The sequence below is a fragment of the Daucus carota genome, chromosome 6 (genome assembly GCF_001625215.2).
Source record: "Daucus carota subsp. sativus chromosome 6, DH1 v3.0, whole genome shotgun sequence".
Classification (NCBI taxonomy): Eukaryota; Viridiplantae; Streptophyta; class Magnoliopsida; order Apiales; family Apiaceae; genus Daucus; species Daucus carota.
In genome coordinates, this window is record NC_030386.2 from 32,082,573 (window position 1) to 32,097,156 (window position 14,584).

General features: G+C 34.7%; 3 protein-coding genes across 3 annotated transcripts; 2 read left to right on the forward strand and 1 right to left on the reverse strand.

Moving 5' to 3' along the window:
* Positions 1 to 1,020: 1,020 nt before the first annotated feature.
* On the forward strand, positions 1,021 to 3,098 carry LOC108224432 (alpha carbonic anhydrase 7-like). The gene is made up of 7 exons (XM_017399061.2): positions 1,021 to 1,189; positions 1,386 to 1,540; positions 1,690 to 1,796; positions 1,934 to 2,039; positions 2,137 to 2,301; positions 2,585 to 2,638; positions 2,775 to 3,098. Exons 1-7 carry the CDS (start codon positions 1,114 to 1,116, stop codon positions 2,937 to 2,939), a joined length of 828 nt encoding a protein of 275 aa, XP_017254550.1. The 5' UTR covers positions 1,021 to 1,113; the 3' UTR covers positions 2,940 to 3,098.
* A 2,109-nt stretch (positions 3,099 to 5,207) lies between these two features.
* Positions 5,208 to 9,204, forward strand: LOC108224324 (ras-related protein RABE1a). Its single transcript, XM_017398883.2, has 8 exons — positions 5,208 to 5,496; positions 6,467 to 6,539; positions 6,621 to 6,721; positions 7,283 to 7,348; positions 7,475 to 7,572; positions 7,645 to 7,707; positions 8,606 to 8,698; positions 8,797 to 9,204. Exons 1-8 carry the CDS (start codon positions 5,424 to 5,426, stop codon positions 8,878 to 8,880), a joined length of 651 nt encoding a protein of 216 aa, XP_017254372.1. The 5' UTR covers positions 5,208 to 5,423; the 3' UTR covers positions 8,881 to 9,204.
* Positions 9,205 to 9,364: 160 nt separating this feature from the next.
* On the reverse strand, positions 9,365 to 14,371 carry LOC108224745 (ras-related protein RABC2a). Its single transcript, XM_017399462.2, has 6 exons — positions 13,908 to 14,371; positions 11,642 to 11,710; positions 11,212 to 11,277; positions 10,457 to 10,578; positions 10,024 to 10,152; positions 9,365 to 9,715 (listed from the first exon to the last, which is right to left on the reverse strand). Exons 1-6 carry the CDS (start codon positions 14,053 to 14,055, stop codon positions 9,608 to 9,610), a joined length of 642 nt encoding a protein of 213 aa, XP_017254951.1. The 5' UTR covers positions 14,056 to 14,371; the 3' UTR covers positions 9,365 to 9,607.
* Positions 14,372 to 14,584: the final 213 nt, after the last annotated feature.

The window sequence follows — 14,584 nt, forward strand, 5'->3', positions numbered from 1 at the left end:
TTAAGAGAGCCAGTAAAACAATTCTTAGAGTTCTCTAATACAGATATCTGAAAGGAAAACATGAAAAAACTATAATACAGAAAATGGTAGCCTCCTGAAAGGCAGCCACCCACATGCCACATATCTAAACTCTTAACTATATACCGAAAGAACTTTCCCTATTTACCAACTTTCTCAGCCTATTTCTTTTACCTTTTCAATATAATCACTCTATTATTTCGACCATAGCCGTGTTTATAGCATACTTTTCTTTCTGTAATACGTCTGCTATCTTGCAGTATTTATTAGGTTAGGAAATGGTCAGACTCACACCCGAAGAAAAGTTAACAAATTTGCTGCCTGAGCACAGAGAAAAGTTGAAACAAAGAGAAAATACTTGTGATGAGGATTCATGTAACATTTCGTTGGGTCGACCAATTTCGAATCAAGAGTTTAATAATTGTTTTCATATCAAATTTTTGTGATATTATTTCATCTTAAAATAATCATATATAGTCATACTCATAATATAGAGTATTAGTCCAAAATGTCATTAATTTTTAATAAATTGACATTTTAGTTATATAAAATTTATTCGTGATTTTAAAAATAGTTGACATATCTTAAATTAGGAAACAACCCAGCACCAAGTTCATGGGAAGAAAAGGTTCTGGTCACCCACTATTTTCAGCCTTTCGATTCGTCTCAATTTCCTTGTATTAATTCAACTGCAAATTACTATTGGACAACTATATACCATTGAATTTTCTTTTCAAAGTGACCATCTTACCGAATAAAGCGGGTACGTAATAAAGAAATTGTCGTCGTAGACTCGTAGTAGCGCTAGTTCTCCTTTTGACGAAATGCACATTTTCCTTTTTATTTTTCAACCCCGTTTCTTCATTTGCCCAGACCTTTCCTCTTATACATCTTCTTTTATATTAATTTATATTTTACCGAACGGTATGTTTCTTTTTAATAATCTAGAAGCTGACTAGCTGAGCCGAGCCCCCTATAAAAGTATCTCAATCTGCAACAAAACATAACTCATAATCACAAGTTGCAATACAATACAAAACAAACCAAACATTCATACTATTACAAAGCATAACTCATAATCTGAGTCACAAGACTATGAAGTCCTTTTTCATCATCGGGAGCATTTTGCTTCTCATTCTGCATGCACCCACGACAAAAGCTCAAGCAGCCGGTGAGTTACATACGTTCCGCTTTAATCAATGTAACACACAGTTAATTAAGTATAATTACAAGCTTAAACGCATTCATTAATACAAAACATAGCACAAGCGTGTAAATAAATGTTGTCTAGCTTTGCTACCGCAACGTTTCGAAATTTTATTTGTCTGCAAATCATGCAAGCTTGACATTAAAATGTGTATGTGCAGAAGAAGCAGATTCGCCGTTATGCAATGAAGGTACGATGCAATCTCCTGTCGATTTGACGAACGTGACGGTGGAAACTGTACCGGACTCCGAGCAAGTGTTCACGTTTTACCAGCCTTCCAACACAACTCTGCTAAACAGAGGGCACGACATAGCCGTAAGTACTTTACTTCTTTGATCTTTATTATTCGTGAGTCTTGACGAAGCATATATCAAAATCCGAATCGTAAAATTGAATTAGTACTTGACTGAGCAATCGCATGCATCTATCAAAATCCTAATAGAAAAATGAAATGTAAAATGCAGGTTGAATGGACGGGTGATGCGGGATCAATCGAGATCAACGGTATCAACTACCGACTCCAACAACTTCACTGGCATGTACCTTCCGAGCACACCATCGATGGCAAGAGGTAATCACGTCAAAAATCTCTTCTTGCATGCATATACTTCAATATATAAATATATAATATCATCTATAAACATATTAACCTTTAAAAAAATCTATTTTCTTTTTAACTAAATCAAACTATATATTATATGTACATAGATACGATTTGGAACGCCATGCAGTTCATGTAAATTTGGACACCAACGAGACAGCTGTAATCGGCGCACTCTACCAAATAGGCGAACAAGATCCATTTTTGTCCCAGGTACGTTCGCATATTCGCCTATATTAATATGTAAAATCAAAATTGATCGAGATCGAGGAGCCTCTATATATTTACGGCGTTTTGTTTTGTGCTTCAGCTCATGACAAACTTGACCTATATGGTAGAAACAAGCACAAACGAAACAGACCCCGGCGTAATCGATCCCAGTGATATTACAAGCACTGATGGTTTTTATAGATACATTGGCTCCCTCACCACTCCCCCTTGTACCGAAGACATCGTTTGGACCGTCCAGAGCAAAGTAAGCCATTATACACTCTTAATTACCTATTTAATGTTAGAATATGATCCTGGTAAACCCTCCTCCTATCCCTCACTCGAGCCTGAGCTCAGATACCATGTCAAGGAACCAATTACTCTAAAACCTTGAGGTGTTAGGAGGAGGGCTTACCAATATTCTATATTCTAACATTTAGAACACAAAAACACATTATTAGTTTCAAAGTTGTTGTAAAGTATTTATACCAGAATGCATAATGACTTAGTTTTGATATTTGACATATATCTAACTTTAACTGCTCCAGATAAGGAGTGTTTCACAGCAACAAGTTGACCTGCTTCTAGAGGCTGTTCATGGGGTAAGTATTAGAGTCACTTTTTCAAAAGTATTCCGCATATGAATTTTTGTATTCGTGTACGTAACTTTTTTGTTTTTATATTTTGGTAATTAGTAATAATTACTAGGAAACTGATATTGAATGCATGCATCTGCAGAATGAAAATGCCAGGCCATTGCAACCAATAAATGGACGTGACATCTACCTCTATGTTCCTTCCAAAGACACGGCCTGGAGTATTATTTTCTCTCCCAAAAGGATCGACTGGAACATCATTTTCTCTCCCCTGCAGTATCTACAACAGAAATTCTTTTCTGAATAAAGTTCAGCAGACTTTCCCACGCTACCTGCTCATGTAATGTTAGTTTGAATAAGCAAAATTAATTGGGTATGTTAGTCTTTTAAATGTGTAATTTCCTAGTAGTATATTGAGATTTTAGTGTGACGGCAATAAGATTTATTTTCTTTTTGTTGATCTTAATGACATAAGTTTTACGATTGAAGTCTTAAATGATAATGCGTGATTTAAACTAAGAAAATGTTAGTTATCCCAAAAAAAAATTTTAATTTTTTTTTTTCAAATTTACGTGACAACATTTGATTGGTTCAACTCACGTAAATAATAATGAGATCTTTGTATGCATATCAACCACCCATTTAAAACTAGTCATTTGGAAAAAAAAATTGAAAATAAAATTTGAGTTACGCTATCTTAATACAAGCTTGTCAAACGTTTTATAGTGACATATAAGATATATTTTCAGAAAATGTCATGGACTTTTCTCTAAAATAAATTATTTAATTTTAAGAATGGGCATAAGGTTATTTCGATATGAGGGAGTATTATCCCATTCTTGATCCTAAAATATGAAATTGATTTACAAATTAGTCCCGATCTCTAAACGAGGACTTTTCTCTTCCTTGATATTATTTTTGTGCTAAGTTAGAAATATGATAAATAAATATAGAACATCGATACATAGATAATAATTATGACTTTAACACTTTCAAAGTTTAATAACATTTTTTATTTTCCTCAAAATATTTATATTTTCACTCACGAAGTATTTTAACTTTTCATTATTTGTTCAGTATTCTACTAACATCATTACATAGTAATGACATATCAACGTCATGACATATGTGTCAGGCATTTGATCAAAAATTTGAAATGAAATTAACTGTAACATAGAATGATAAATTTGATAATTAATTCATGAATGATGATGCTACCTTCTTATTTACGACGTATACAAACACCGTCAAAAGAGATCCGTAAAAATTCTTTTAAATTAAACTTTACATTCGAGCACGATTGGATAGCCCAGTGGTGGGTTTATCCTCTGTTGTCCCCGGACACCCGGGTTCGACTCTGGCTCACCCCGAGAATTGTTAGAACAGATACTAATTTGTAAGGCATACAAGCCTGCATTGTCAAAAAAAAAAATTAAACTTTACATTCCAACTGTAATACCATAATTTTAGCAAAACCTTCTCTCACATCACATTGTAATAACCCAAGTACTCGCACAAGTTCATTTTCACCAACAGGGGTGGTTCAGTGGTTGGAACATCGGTTCTCTCTCGTCACAAATTCATGTTAAAATCATCGCAGCACATGTGTCATATTTTAATAACTGAATGTGGAATCATGGGCATGAGCAGAGGTCGGCGGTGGGAGTACATACATTAATATCCAATTTACAGCAGAAAAAGACAAACAAGACAGGTATATTTATACATGTCTGTCTGTCAAAGATGAGTATAATCACTCTTTTAAAAGAGGATGCTAGCTGGTCCAATTATCAATCGCCTTAACTTATCTCATCAATGCTGCCTCGCGGTTCAAGCCGCCGGTTAATTTTAATTATTCTGTTTTTATTAATAAATTTAAATTAAATATAATTAATAATTATAATATTATATATATTTTTTGAAATAAATTATAATATAATTAATGAATTCAATATTTAATTATATTTATATTAAAACCACAAATTAATATATAAATAATTAAACTTGCAATATTATTTTGCTAATAATATATTTAATGGTCCAAATCAATTCAAGTTGAAAATTTAAGCAGAATTAATAAAATCAGATATCATATATAAGCTTTAAAAAAAGATATCATACATAAGTACAAATTATACGTGCCCGGGATTGTTATTAACTTTCAAGTTAACACCGACCTTAAATTTATAGAAAATAGTTATTTTATTAATAAAAGTATTATAACCTATGCTTTTATTTACAAAAATTAATAAATAAAATTAACTTATATGATGTCAGATTAAAATGATGTATAAAAGAGAATTATTGGCATACTTTTTTTTTACTTTACCTTGTTCACATAATCTCCAACGGAGTTGGCTAAATTAGACCGGTAAGATATTATGAAAATAATCTCCAACGGAGTTGGCTAAATTAGACCGGTAAGATATTATGAAAATTTGCTGAACCTGTAAGACGTTTTGCTTCAATGGTATTAGTTAAATAGTCTGATCTATAAAAGAAGCAGAGGGAGTAATTTTTATTTTTGATTTTAGTTAAATAGTCTGATCGGAGATTCTCTCATTTTGATAAAAAAAAAAGAAACTAATTTAGCTCTCAAGCGTATTTAATAGTCCTAGGCCCTCGCGTTTATATATTTTCTACTATATTTCCACCTGGTCGCTAGCTAGCTATTTTGTTTGTTTGACCAGCAATATATACTACTCTGTCTCATAAATCTCTCCGATTAGATTGTCGGTTGCTCAGTCGGATTATTCTTTCCGGATCGGATTCGGGTCGGACCTTGTAGAACATGGCAGCTCCTCCGGTGAGAGCTCGGGCAGATTACGACTTGCTCGTCAAGCTTCTACTCATCGGCGATAGTGGTATGCTCTTCTACCAAATTTAACTATTACTTACACGTCTGTATCTATATATCTGTAATCACAATTGTACTTGTTTGCTTTGCTTCATGATTGATTCTCTAAAGCATCTGAATTTAGTTATTACTAGTACGTTTAGTCAAACCACCCCTTTTTATTATAATTGTATGATTGAATTCGTAGTGTTAGCTTGTTATACATAAATCTGTACCAAAGTCTGTGTTTAATCTTGTGGGTGATTGAATTTGGTGTTGACCAAGTTTCGGTTTTCTTGAGAATTTTCTTTTGTTGCGTGACTTGTTTTGTTTTGATTGCATAATCACAGTATATGAATTGAAAGACTTTTAATTGGTTTGTTTGATGATTATGTTTGGGGGGTTCTGGCCCTTTCTGGGAAAATTTCACAAAAGCTTGTGGAAAATTTCATGTCGTGATTTATGTCATAATAGGTATTTGAAATGCGTATCTTTTGGAACCTTTAGTTGATATGCAAAGCTTATGGTGTGCTTATCTCTGACATCCGGGTGTTGAAAATGTATATTTTCTCATTTTACGTAGTACACGTGTCGGAAATGCATATATGATGTCTTGCTGTGGGTCGTCTTTCTGGATTGTCGTGTTGCGGGTAACTTTGGTGCTACTCGTGGTATCTGGGCATTAATACCTACTTTCTCGTGTTAGCTTTGATTATTAGTTCTCCAAAGAGTGTGTATGTGTGTGCACGTGTTGTAAAAGGAACAAATTATGAATTGAATTTGGGCGATTTCTTTTCTCTCCTTGCTTTGCCCTCCCTCCTGCAGAGTAGGATTCACAAAAACACCATAATATATTGAAACATCATTCTACTTAATAAGGTTTACAGTTGTGTTATTAACTATTTTGTTCATTTGTCTCTTACACCAAACGAAGTGTAGTGACCGCTTTTGCACACTCTTCTCTTTTTGATTAAACAGACCATACATTTCTTATGCAGGTGTCGGAAAGAGTTGCCTGTTACTCCGTTTCTCTGATGATTCATTCACAACAAGTTTTATCACCACAATTGGGTGAGTAAATTGATCACTGTTCTTATTACTGTTTCTAACCTATAAAATCTGCATTATACTAAAGTAACTATGTGCATTTAGAATTGATTTTAAAATTCGGACTATTGAGCTTGATGGAAAGCGCATCAAACTACAAATATGGGACACTGCTGGTCAAGAACGATTTCGGACGATCACAACTGGTATTCTTTACTAAAATTCTACCTTATGTTATATGATAAAATCAAGAATTTTTTTTGGAAGTTACTGCAACTCAGTGTGGTGTTTAGTTGACTAGACTTCACGATCTGCTTGTCATTTTCTCTCTACACATTGCACTGATGTGTGTTATGTAACTTGAGAAGATTATTATATTAGAGTATAACTAAGTTTTGCTGACTTTCATCACGGCTATTAAGTACTTGAGTATAATCTTGCAAAATCAACAAAGTACGTTCACATGACCCCATGACTCATATTTGGATGAGTATAGGGCAAGTAAAATTATATTTGGATGCATTGTTTATAGACTATAGTAACTACAGTAACAAATATTCAAGATGAAACCTGGATTTTTTACAAGGCAATTTACTAAACCCAAACAAATCTGGATTTCTAGAAATTGTTGCTGATGTTGTGAATTGCATTTTGGTTATGTTTTATGAAAACACATGCTTATCCCTTGACAGATTATTAACATATCATCTTATTTAGAACTTCTTTCATCACTTTGATGTTCTGACATGCTTATTTTTCTGATGCAGCTTATTATAGGGGTGCAATGGGCATACTCTTGGTTTATGATGTCACCGATGAGTCGTCCTTTAACAGTATACCCATTTCCTTATTCTCCATCATTCTCTATGTTACCCTTCATTTCTACGAGAAACATAATAATTATGATATAAACAATGTTATACAAAACTTATCATGTCCATCGGTTTTACATGTACAAGACATCAGGAACTGGATTCGGAATATAGAGCAGCATGCCTCTGATAATGTGAACAAGATACTGATTGGCAATAAAGCTGACATGGACGAGAGCAAAAGGGTAAACAGCGCAGAAATAGTTATAGATTAGATTCACCTATATTAAGTACTGACTAGAAAATATGTGTGGCAGGCTGTGCCGACATCTCGTGGACAGGCACTAGCTGATGAATATGGAATCAAATTTTTTGAGACAGTAAGTTTCTGTTCCCTTTTTTACAGCAAAGTCCTACCTAGAAGTTCTACATATAATTATTAGATGCACATGTGAGACATTGAGATCATCTTTTGCGCCTCCCACATCTAGTACAAGAAAGTTCTGACTATTGTAGAAATCAGTTTAAGTTTCACACCCCTCTATATACATGTCAATTCGACAATTTTAGATGCAAGCTATAGATACATGAGTAGTTTTATGGGACTTTCATGGTCCATGTGCATATATTATTGTCTTTCATCAACTCTCCCGAAACCTTAAGGTGCTAGAGAAAGTCACTGGATTCTTTTCTTTTTGTACACTCCCCCTCACTCGAAAGCTAATCTTGAGATAAAGGAGTGAATCAGTATAGCCTATGAGTATAAGCATAGTCATAACCACGGTGTCAAAATCAAATAATTGAGCATATTGGGGTTCCGAGACTGGAACGGTCGACCACTCTTACCTATGATTTGGTGCCTGAAAATTAACAGATATTACCTTGATCTCCATCGTAGGGAAGGTTTATTGACTGCTCCCTTCATTCCATTATGTTAAGGTTTCGACCCACCGATCGTATGGATTACAACTGTTTATCTAGAAGTATAGTTATACTCTATGCCATTTGTATCTCGATAAGTCCACTGAAATACAAGAGTTTAAAATTGGCATCTTTGTAGAATTTAATTATCACAGAGGATAAACATCAGAAAAAATGTATGAATTATGAAACTAGCGTATAGATCGAGGGAATATATTTCTTATTTAGTAGTTATATATACCATGGCATGGAGAAAGTACAATATCCCCATAATAGTGCAATCAGTAATTATGTCTACCTTGTTTTTTGTTCTTCTTCTTCCCACATTAGCTTACTCTTTAATATTCCACTGAACAGAGTGCAAAGACAAATTTGAATGTGGAGCAAGTTTTCTTTTCCATTGCTAGAGACATAAAGCAAAGATTAGCAGAGAGCGAGACCAAAGCAGAGGTTCCTTATAACACCTTATTCTTTGTATATTGGAAATGTTATCTGATGTAGATTACTATATTATACTTGCTAATTGATTTGGCATCTTATCATGTCAGCCTCAAACCATCAAAATCAATAAACCTGATCCAGGCAAGGATCAGACTGCAGCCACCCAAAAATCAGCATGTTGTGGTACTTAAGCATGAGAAAATGCACAAGTCTGAATGCATCATCCTCGACTCTTCATCTATAGCATCATTGTTGCTGGTTCTCCCAGTCAAGCTGGGAGGCCCATCGTCTTTTTCGCTTACAGCTGTTGTACTCCGTACTCAAAACTTAAACAAAAGTTTATATATATTGAATGCATTGTGGTAGCTGGCTGCTGCTAGGGCAGTAGAACCTCGTGTAGGCACAATCTTTGTTCTTTTGGGACTTTACATCGTTATAAGTTTCTACAAATATCTTAATTTTCCTGTTTAGACTGATTGTTACTAATAAATTTTATTGTTATGTTTCTCTGTGTACTTAGTTGTGTGTTTTTTTGTCAAATTCATAGATTAGTTGTAAATTTATATTTATTTACGTATAAGCATATAATTTCTGCCAAAGAACTGATGGCATGGCCGTCATATAGACAGGACACTAATAGAAGCATATTTTAATAATAGCTTAAAGCACAAATGATACTGATAACTTGATAGTTCAGGCAATTCTTTTCCTTTTGAAAGTTAGGTACAAATTGATAGAAGCCGAAATTCGATGGATAACAACTTCAAACAAACTAGCGATTTCATCATTTAAATCAAACACATCAGTAAGATAGAAAAGAAAAAAGGATTAAAGAAGTCATCATTTACATGAACCAGATAGATTCTTAATATCATCATCTCTCACACATTCTGTAACAAGTTGGAATCCTCAAGCATCTTAAGAGCAACAACCACCGCTTTGTGTCTGGTATTCTGGCTTCTGTTTTAGTATGTTTCTCTTAACTACACTTGACCCTTCTTCTGAAAGGCTTGGAACCTCCATTATCTGCAGTAAAACATAATTTCTTTCTGAAAATAAAACAAGAATGGACTCTATAATCCCCGTGGCAGGTAACTTTAAAAAAGCTATGAATACGACATTGCGTTCTGCAAATGTTGCATATGACAATTAGATATAATTTCGCTGTTTGGTACCAGAAAAATCTGACAGTTACTCGTTATTCAGATACCATAACAGCCAAGATTTTGTCGTTTTTTAAGGTTATCTACTGTGTTCTAGCTATATGTATGTCATAAATATACAACAAAAATTCCATGGTACAGAGTATAAAGCATAAAATGTATGGTTCTGACCTTTAGTGCAAGCTCTTCAAAGCATTGCTCCACGTTTTCTCGAGTTCTAGCACTACATTCAAGAAATAAGCATCCATGTTCTTTTGCCAGAGCAATCCCTTCTTCCCTACTTACAACCCTTTCTGATTCCTGAAAACGACGATATTCATCATGAGTCAGATTTGAGGACATTTTCTTCTGTCCTAGTTCTTATATATTAATAAAAAGCAGAATAACTATACAGCACGCAGCAGCACATAACCTTTTTTCTGGCTTACATAGAACTTAAAAGAAAACTTGAATGTGGCATATTTAAAGAAATTTGACTCAAGAGTAGAGTTATCCTAACAAAAAGCTTTGTTAGAAGCCCCATATATTAGTATGACATATAATTATTAGGAATACTAACTACCCCCATATATTAGTACGACATAGAATTAATAGGAATACTTACTATATCCACTTTGTTTCCGACAAGCATCTTGACACAATTCTGATTTGTGGAGTAGAGGTCCACTTCTTTTGCCCATACATCTGATAAGTTAGTAAAGGTGTCTCTCCTTGTAACATCATAAACTACAAAATGTATAAAGATAAATTTTAGCTAATGATGAACATGAGTCTAAAGCACTGCAGTCCAAAGTTTAGTTTATTTATTTATTTGGCACTCTAGTCCAAAGTTATAAAATCAAAAATGAAGATTTATGTACATTAAACTGGTGAAGCTGTGCCTTACATGTTACAGCCAGTAAATATATAAGTAGTTCACAGAAAACCAGACGCCTTGTGCATGCAGAGATATTACAAACTTTGCAATACTACATTACATTTAGATGCACTTTTGCCTATACAAGGTTAGGCTCGTCACTGAGGATGTTCCAGGCTTCCAGCAAGGGTGCTCTCTCTCACACACACACAGACACACACACACATACGAAATTTTAAAGACCAGATCAATATTTGGTAAAATAATATAGAACTCAAAGAATTTTATATGAGCTTGCAATGAAGAGGTTAATATAAAAATTTCAGTCTAAAATAGTTGCCGGTATACTTTAGTTAGAGCATGTAGCTGCAAGCAAGGACATCATTAAGTTTTAATTGTTTATATATTGTGTATAGACTTGACAGAATGTTTGTATGCAATATTTTACGAAAGTATGTTGATGCACACTTCTGCTTGATAATTGCCTTAAGAAAGTAGCTTACCAAGAATTATTCCCTGGGCACCTCTATAGTAGGAGCTTGTCAATGTCCTGAACCTCTCTTGTCCAGCTGCCAAAGTAACAATTGTCAGGAACCTATTATCCAACAATGTTTATAAGGAGTATACATACTTCCCTCAGACAATTTGTTTCCTTGATTAATTTCCATTGAGCGCATGTTGGCCATTTGAACATAATACATGACAAACTTCTAGAATAGAAAGGGTTGAGAGTTCACAAAAACAAACATCTTGTTTGGTTTTCATGGCAGATTCCACTGTACGTGGGGGCAGATATAACATGACATTTTCATCCAGTCATAGACTATAAATAAAAAAGGACACTTTTTTCCCTTCCTAAAACTGAAGACACTCGTCTATGATGATCAATATGTATCGAATAGATACATTCAAATTAGAAAGGTGAATTGATACCTGTGTCCCAAATTGTTAGCTTCAACTTTTTCCCACCAACCATAAGCTGTTTGATTTTAAAATCTACACCTGGACATGATTACCATGAAATTAAAATCAGTAATGAAGCAGCCTGTAACAAGACAAATTAAGCAAACAAGTTTTCTCTAATAACACATTAATGTTATAAAAATACCAAAGAATTAAAAAAGGGCACAGTCAATGCATTAACACCATTTGCTAGTAAGACATTAGATTGCTGAAGAAATTTACATGTGAAACTGTTGGGTTTTATGTATGCAGGCTAGCAAGGGCAGTAATGTAAGACCAGTAGTTAACACTGTTCGCAGCAAGTCTGACTAGACAACCACGCGGGAGGTGAAAAATGAAATGAGTGAATTATAATACTGCCGCACACTCGCAGTGTGTCAGCTTAAGCTATAAAAAACTAATGCGCCGTCAAAGCCGAAGGAATGGAATGAGAATGAAGTAGAATGGAAAAAGTGAAGGTAGTCAAAAGGGGAGACAGGGTTGAATAGGATAAATGAAAAAGTGCAATTATTTATATGATGGGGTTTGTAAAGAAATTAAGTTGGAAAGACAATGTAGCATTCATTTTCCAATTAGTGGGTTCGAACTCCAGTTGAAATCGTTCAGAGTGGAATGAAGTAAAAAAATAAATAGATCTTTTCTTCTTTTATTTTTTTGCTAAATAATAAATAGATATTTTCTCACACAAAAGTACAACTTTGGTTCCATTCCCTCCCAATTTATTCTTTAAAGCTAGACTAAGCGTATAACTACCAAATAGATGTCTTCAGCAGGTTGACAAAGGGGATCCCAAGTGCCCTCCTATAAGAGAAACAGTTCTCCTCCATGTGAGTGAGGTTTATCGCAACATAAGTTTGGGCATTTGCCACATGTGAACCTGAAGTTGTATTATTTTTAGATATAGTAGATCACATTTAGAGCTGTGCCCTGCAGCAGGTATTGTTAAGTTGCAGATGTGTAAGCAAGAGCTTATAGCAAATAGGAAGAAGTAATTCTGTCATTATCAACCCTGCTGTTAGGCAAAAGACACAACTACTAAAACAAATGTTCTAGTAGTTACTCGGCTATATATGCTGAAAGACATCGTGTTACGAAAAAGTATACTAACCATACTTGAGAAGAAATCAACCGTGAGTCTCTAGTGCTAAAACAGAGTGATGGTGTTTAAAAATGCAGGTCATCACGAATACTGGAAAAAAAGGTAATTGACAGACTATGCAGAACAGAATTGTGAAGCTGATAATCTGGTATGGCTTTTGTTAAGCATCAAAGCTAAGTAATCCGAGTGACAAGGCACACAAAAATAGCTACAAAATAAATGCTGGAAGTCTAATAAATACCCAACACTTTAAAAAGAAGTAACAGAGGTCTAGCAATGGAGACAAGGTGAGTATAGATGTTGACACTGCTGTGCTGGAAGGTGGTATTATTGGCCCATGCATATGGTAGCACAGTCAGAGAAGGGTGAGTTGTTGGCCGTGGGGTTGAGGAGATATAATGCTAGATGGAAGGATGAGTTAGTAAACGCTATGCCTGTGCAATTTGGCGGGGTGGTGGCTAGCAGGCTTAACTATGTGGATATTGAGTTAGAGTGTGATGCACGTGTAAAAGCAATTATAGATCGGAAATTGAGAAGGGTTCCTAGCCTCCTACAGATCTAATCATCAAAAATGCATAGCTTCTATGCCCTAGTTTCAAATCCTTTCATGTTGTCAAGTTCGTAGAATTGGCAAGATGCAATCAGATTATTCAGCAGCCAGATTACTTACCTCTGGATGAGTTGAGCATGTAAGAAACTCTTTTCTCAAGTTATAACTATAATAACCTTGGCTGAATTTGATGCTTGTTAATAAATGAGAATTTTGGCCTTGAAAAATAAGTGCAAAATGTGTAATATCAACTCATATATATGTTAATATTAACATATAAGCATGATGTGAAAATTAAGCTTGTTTCAAGGCTGCCAAGCTATATATAACAACGATGCACATATTAAGTTAATTTGTGAAAAACAAAACATAAATTAATTAAAAAATATATATAAGTATGATATCGAGACACCATTCTTTATTCTACTAACCAAGAAAAACACAGAAAACCGATAAACATAAAAGCAGATATAAAAAAAAAGGCACACATAACACAGAGGGGGGAGAGAGGGGGGGGGGGAGAGGGGGGGGGGGGGGGGGAGAGAGAGAGAGAGAGAGAGAGAGAGAGAGAGAGAGAGGGAGCATACCAATGGTAGGAGAGATGTCTTGATCAACAGAATTGGAAATGAAAGTGAGAAGAAGGCTGCTTTTGCCGACGGCAGAATCTCCGATGAGCAAGATCTTAAACGACAGATCGTAGTTACTCCCACCACCTTGTCCCGATGATGATCCCATTGTAAAATCTGCGTGTGTAAATATTACCCCCAGTCACTATTGCAGATACCCCTACTTCTGTTTTCCAAGATTTCCAGCTGCTACTCACTTGTTTGTTTGTGCAGCTAATTAATCAAATCTACAGACCAACAAACAGCAGTTACCATGTCTCTATTTATTATAAGCACACAAGAAAGAGAATAAAAATTTGTAAACTAATAAACAAAGTTAATAATAAAGGTGATAAAGCACTAAAGCAGTTACTAATGGCAACTCATTTCCACTAGTTGGATTTATTCGTTTCCTTTGTAATATGTCTTGGTTTTGGTTTTGATGATTCCTCCGTGTCGGTTGTCGGAACCTGATGGGGCACGCTTCCTAATTATTCCCTTCCCTACTTTTTATTATCTTCCATTTTTTTATAAACATCGTAAATTTTATTATGAAAAAAGTTATTTGAGAAAAAATTGATAGTTTGGCAAGTTTTTGTAATTATTTCTTTGACCCCGGCCTACAATTCTTGTACTTTGAAGTGGGTCCTGGTGCTTGA

What these genes read in the sequence shown, in the direction of transcription:
- LOC108224432 (XM_017399061.2), top strand. Translation starts at nt 1,114, where the DNA reads ATGAAGTCCTTTTTCATCATCGGGAGCATTTTGCTTCTCATTCTGCAT. An exon ending in GACAAAAGCTCAAGCAGCCG is followed by an intron (nt 1,190 to 1,385) that starts GTGAGTTACATA and finishes GTGTATGTGCAG; the next exon opens with AAGAAGCAGATTCGCCGTTA. An exon ending in TTCTAGAGGCTGTTCATGGG is followed by an intron (nt 2,639 to 2,774) that starts GTAAGTATTAGA and finishes ATGCATCTGCAG; the next exon opens with AATGAAAATGCCAGGCCATT.
- LOC108224324 (XM_017398883.2), top strand. Translation starts at nt 5,424, where the DNA reads ATGGCAGCTCCTCCGGTGAGAGCTCGGGCAGATTACGACTTGCTCGTC. An exon ending in ATTTCGGACGATCACAACTG is followed by an intron (nt 6,722 to 7,282) that starts GTATTCTTTACT and finishes TTTCTGATGCAG; the next exon opens with CTTATTATAGGGGTGCAATG. An exon ending in ACATGGACGAGAGCAAAAGG is followed by an intron (nt 7,573 to 7,644) that starts GTAAACAGCGCA and finishes TATGTGTGGCAG; the next exon opens with GCTGTGCCGACATCTCGTGG.
- LOC108224745 (XM_017399462.2), bottom strand. Translation starts at nt 14,055, where the DNA reads ATGGGATCATCATCGGGACAAGGTGGTGGGAGTAACTACGATCTGTCG. An exon ending in GCTAACAATTTGGGACACAG is followed by an intron (nt 11,278 to 11,641) that starts GTATCAATTCAC and finishes TTACTTTGGCAG; the next exon opens with CTGGACAAGAGAGGTTCAGG. An exon ending in TGCCCAGGGAATAATTCTTG is followed by an intron (nt 10,579 to 11,211) that starts GTAAGCTACTTT and finishes TACATTTTGTAG; the next exon opens with TTTATGATGTTACAAGGAGA.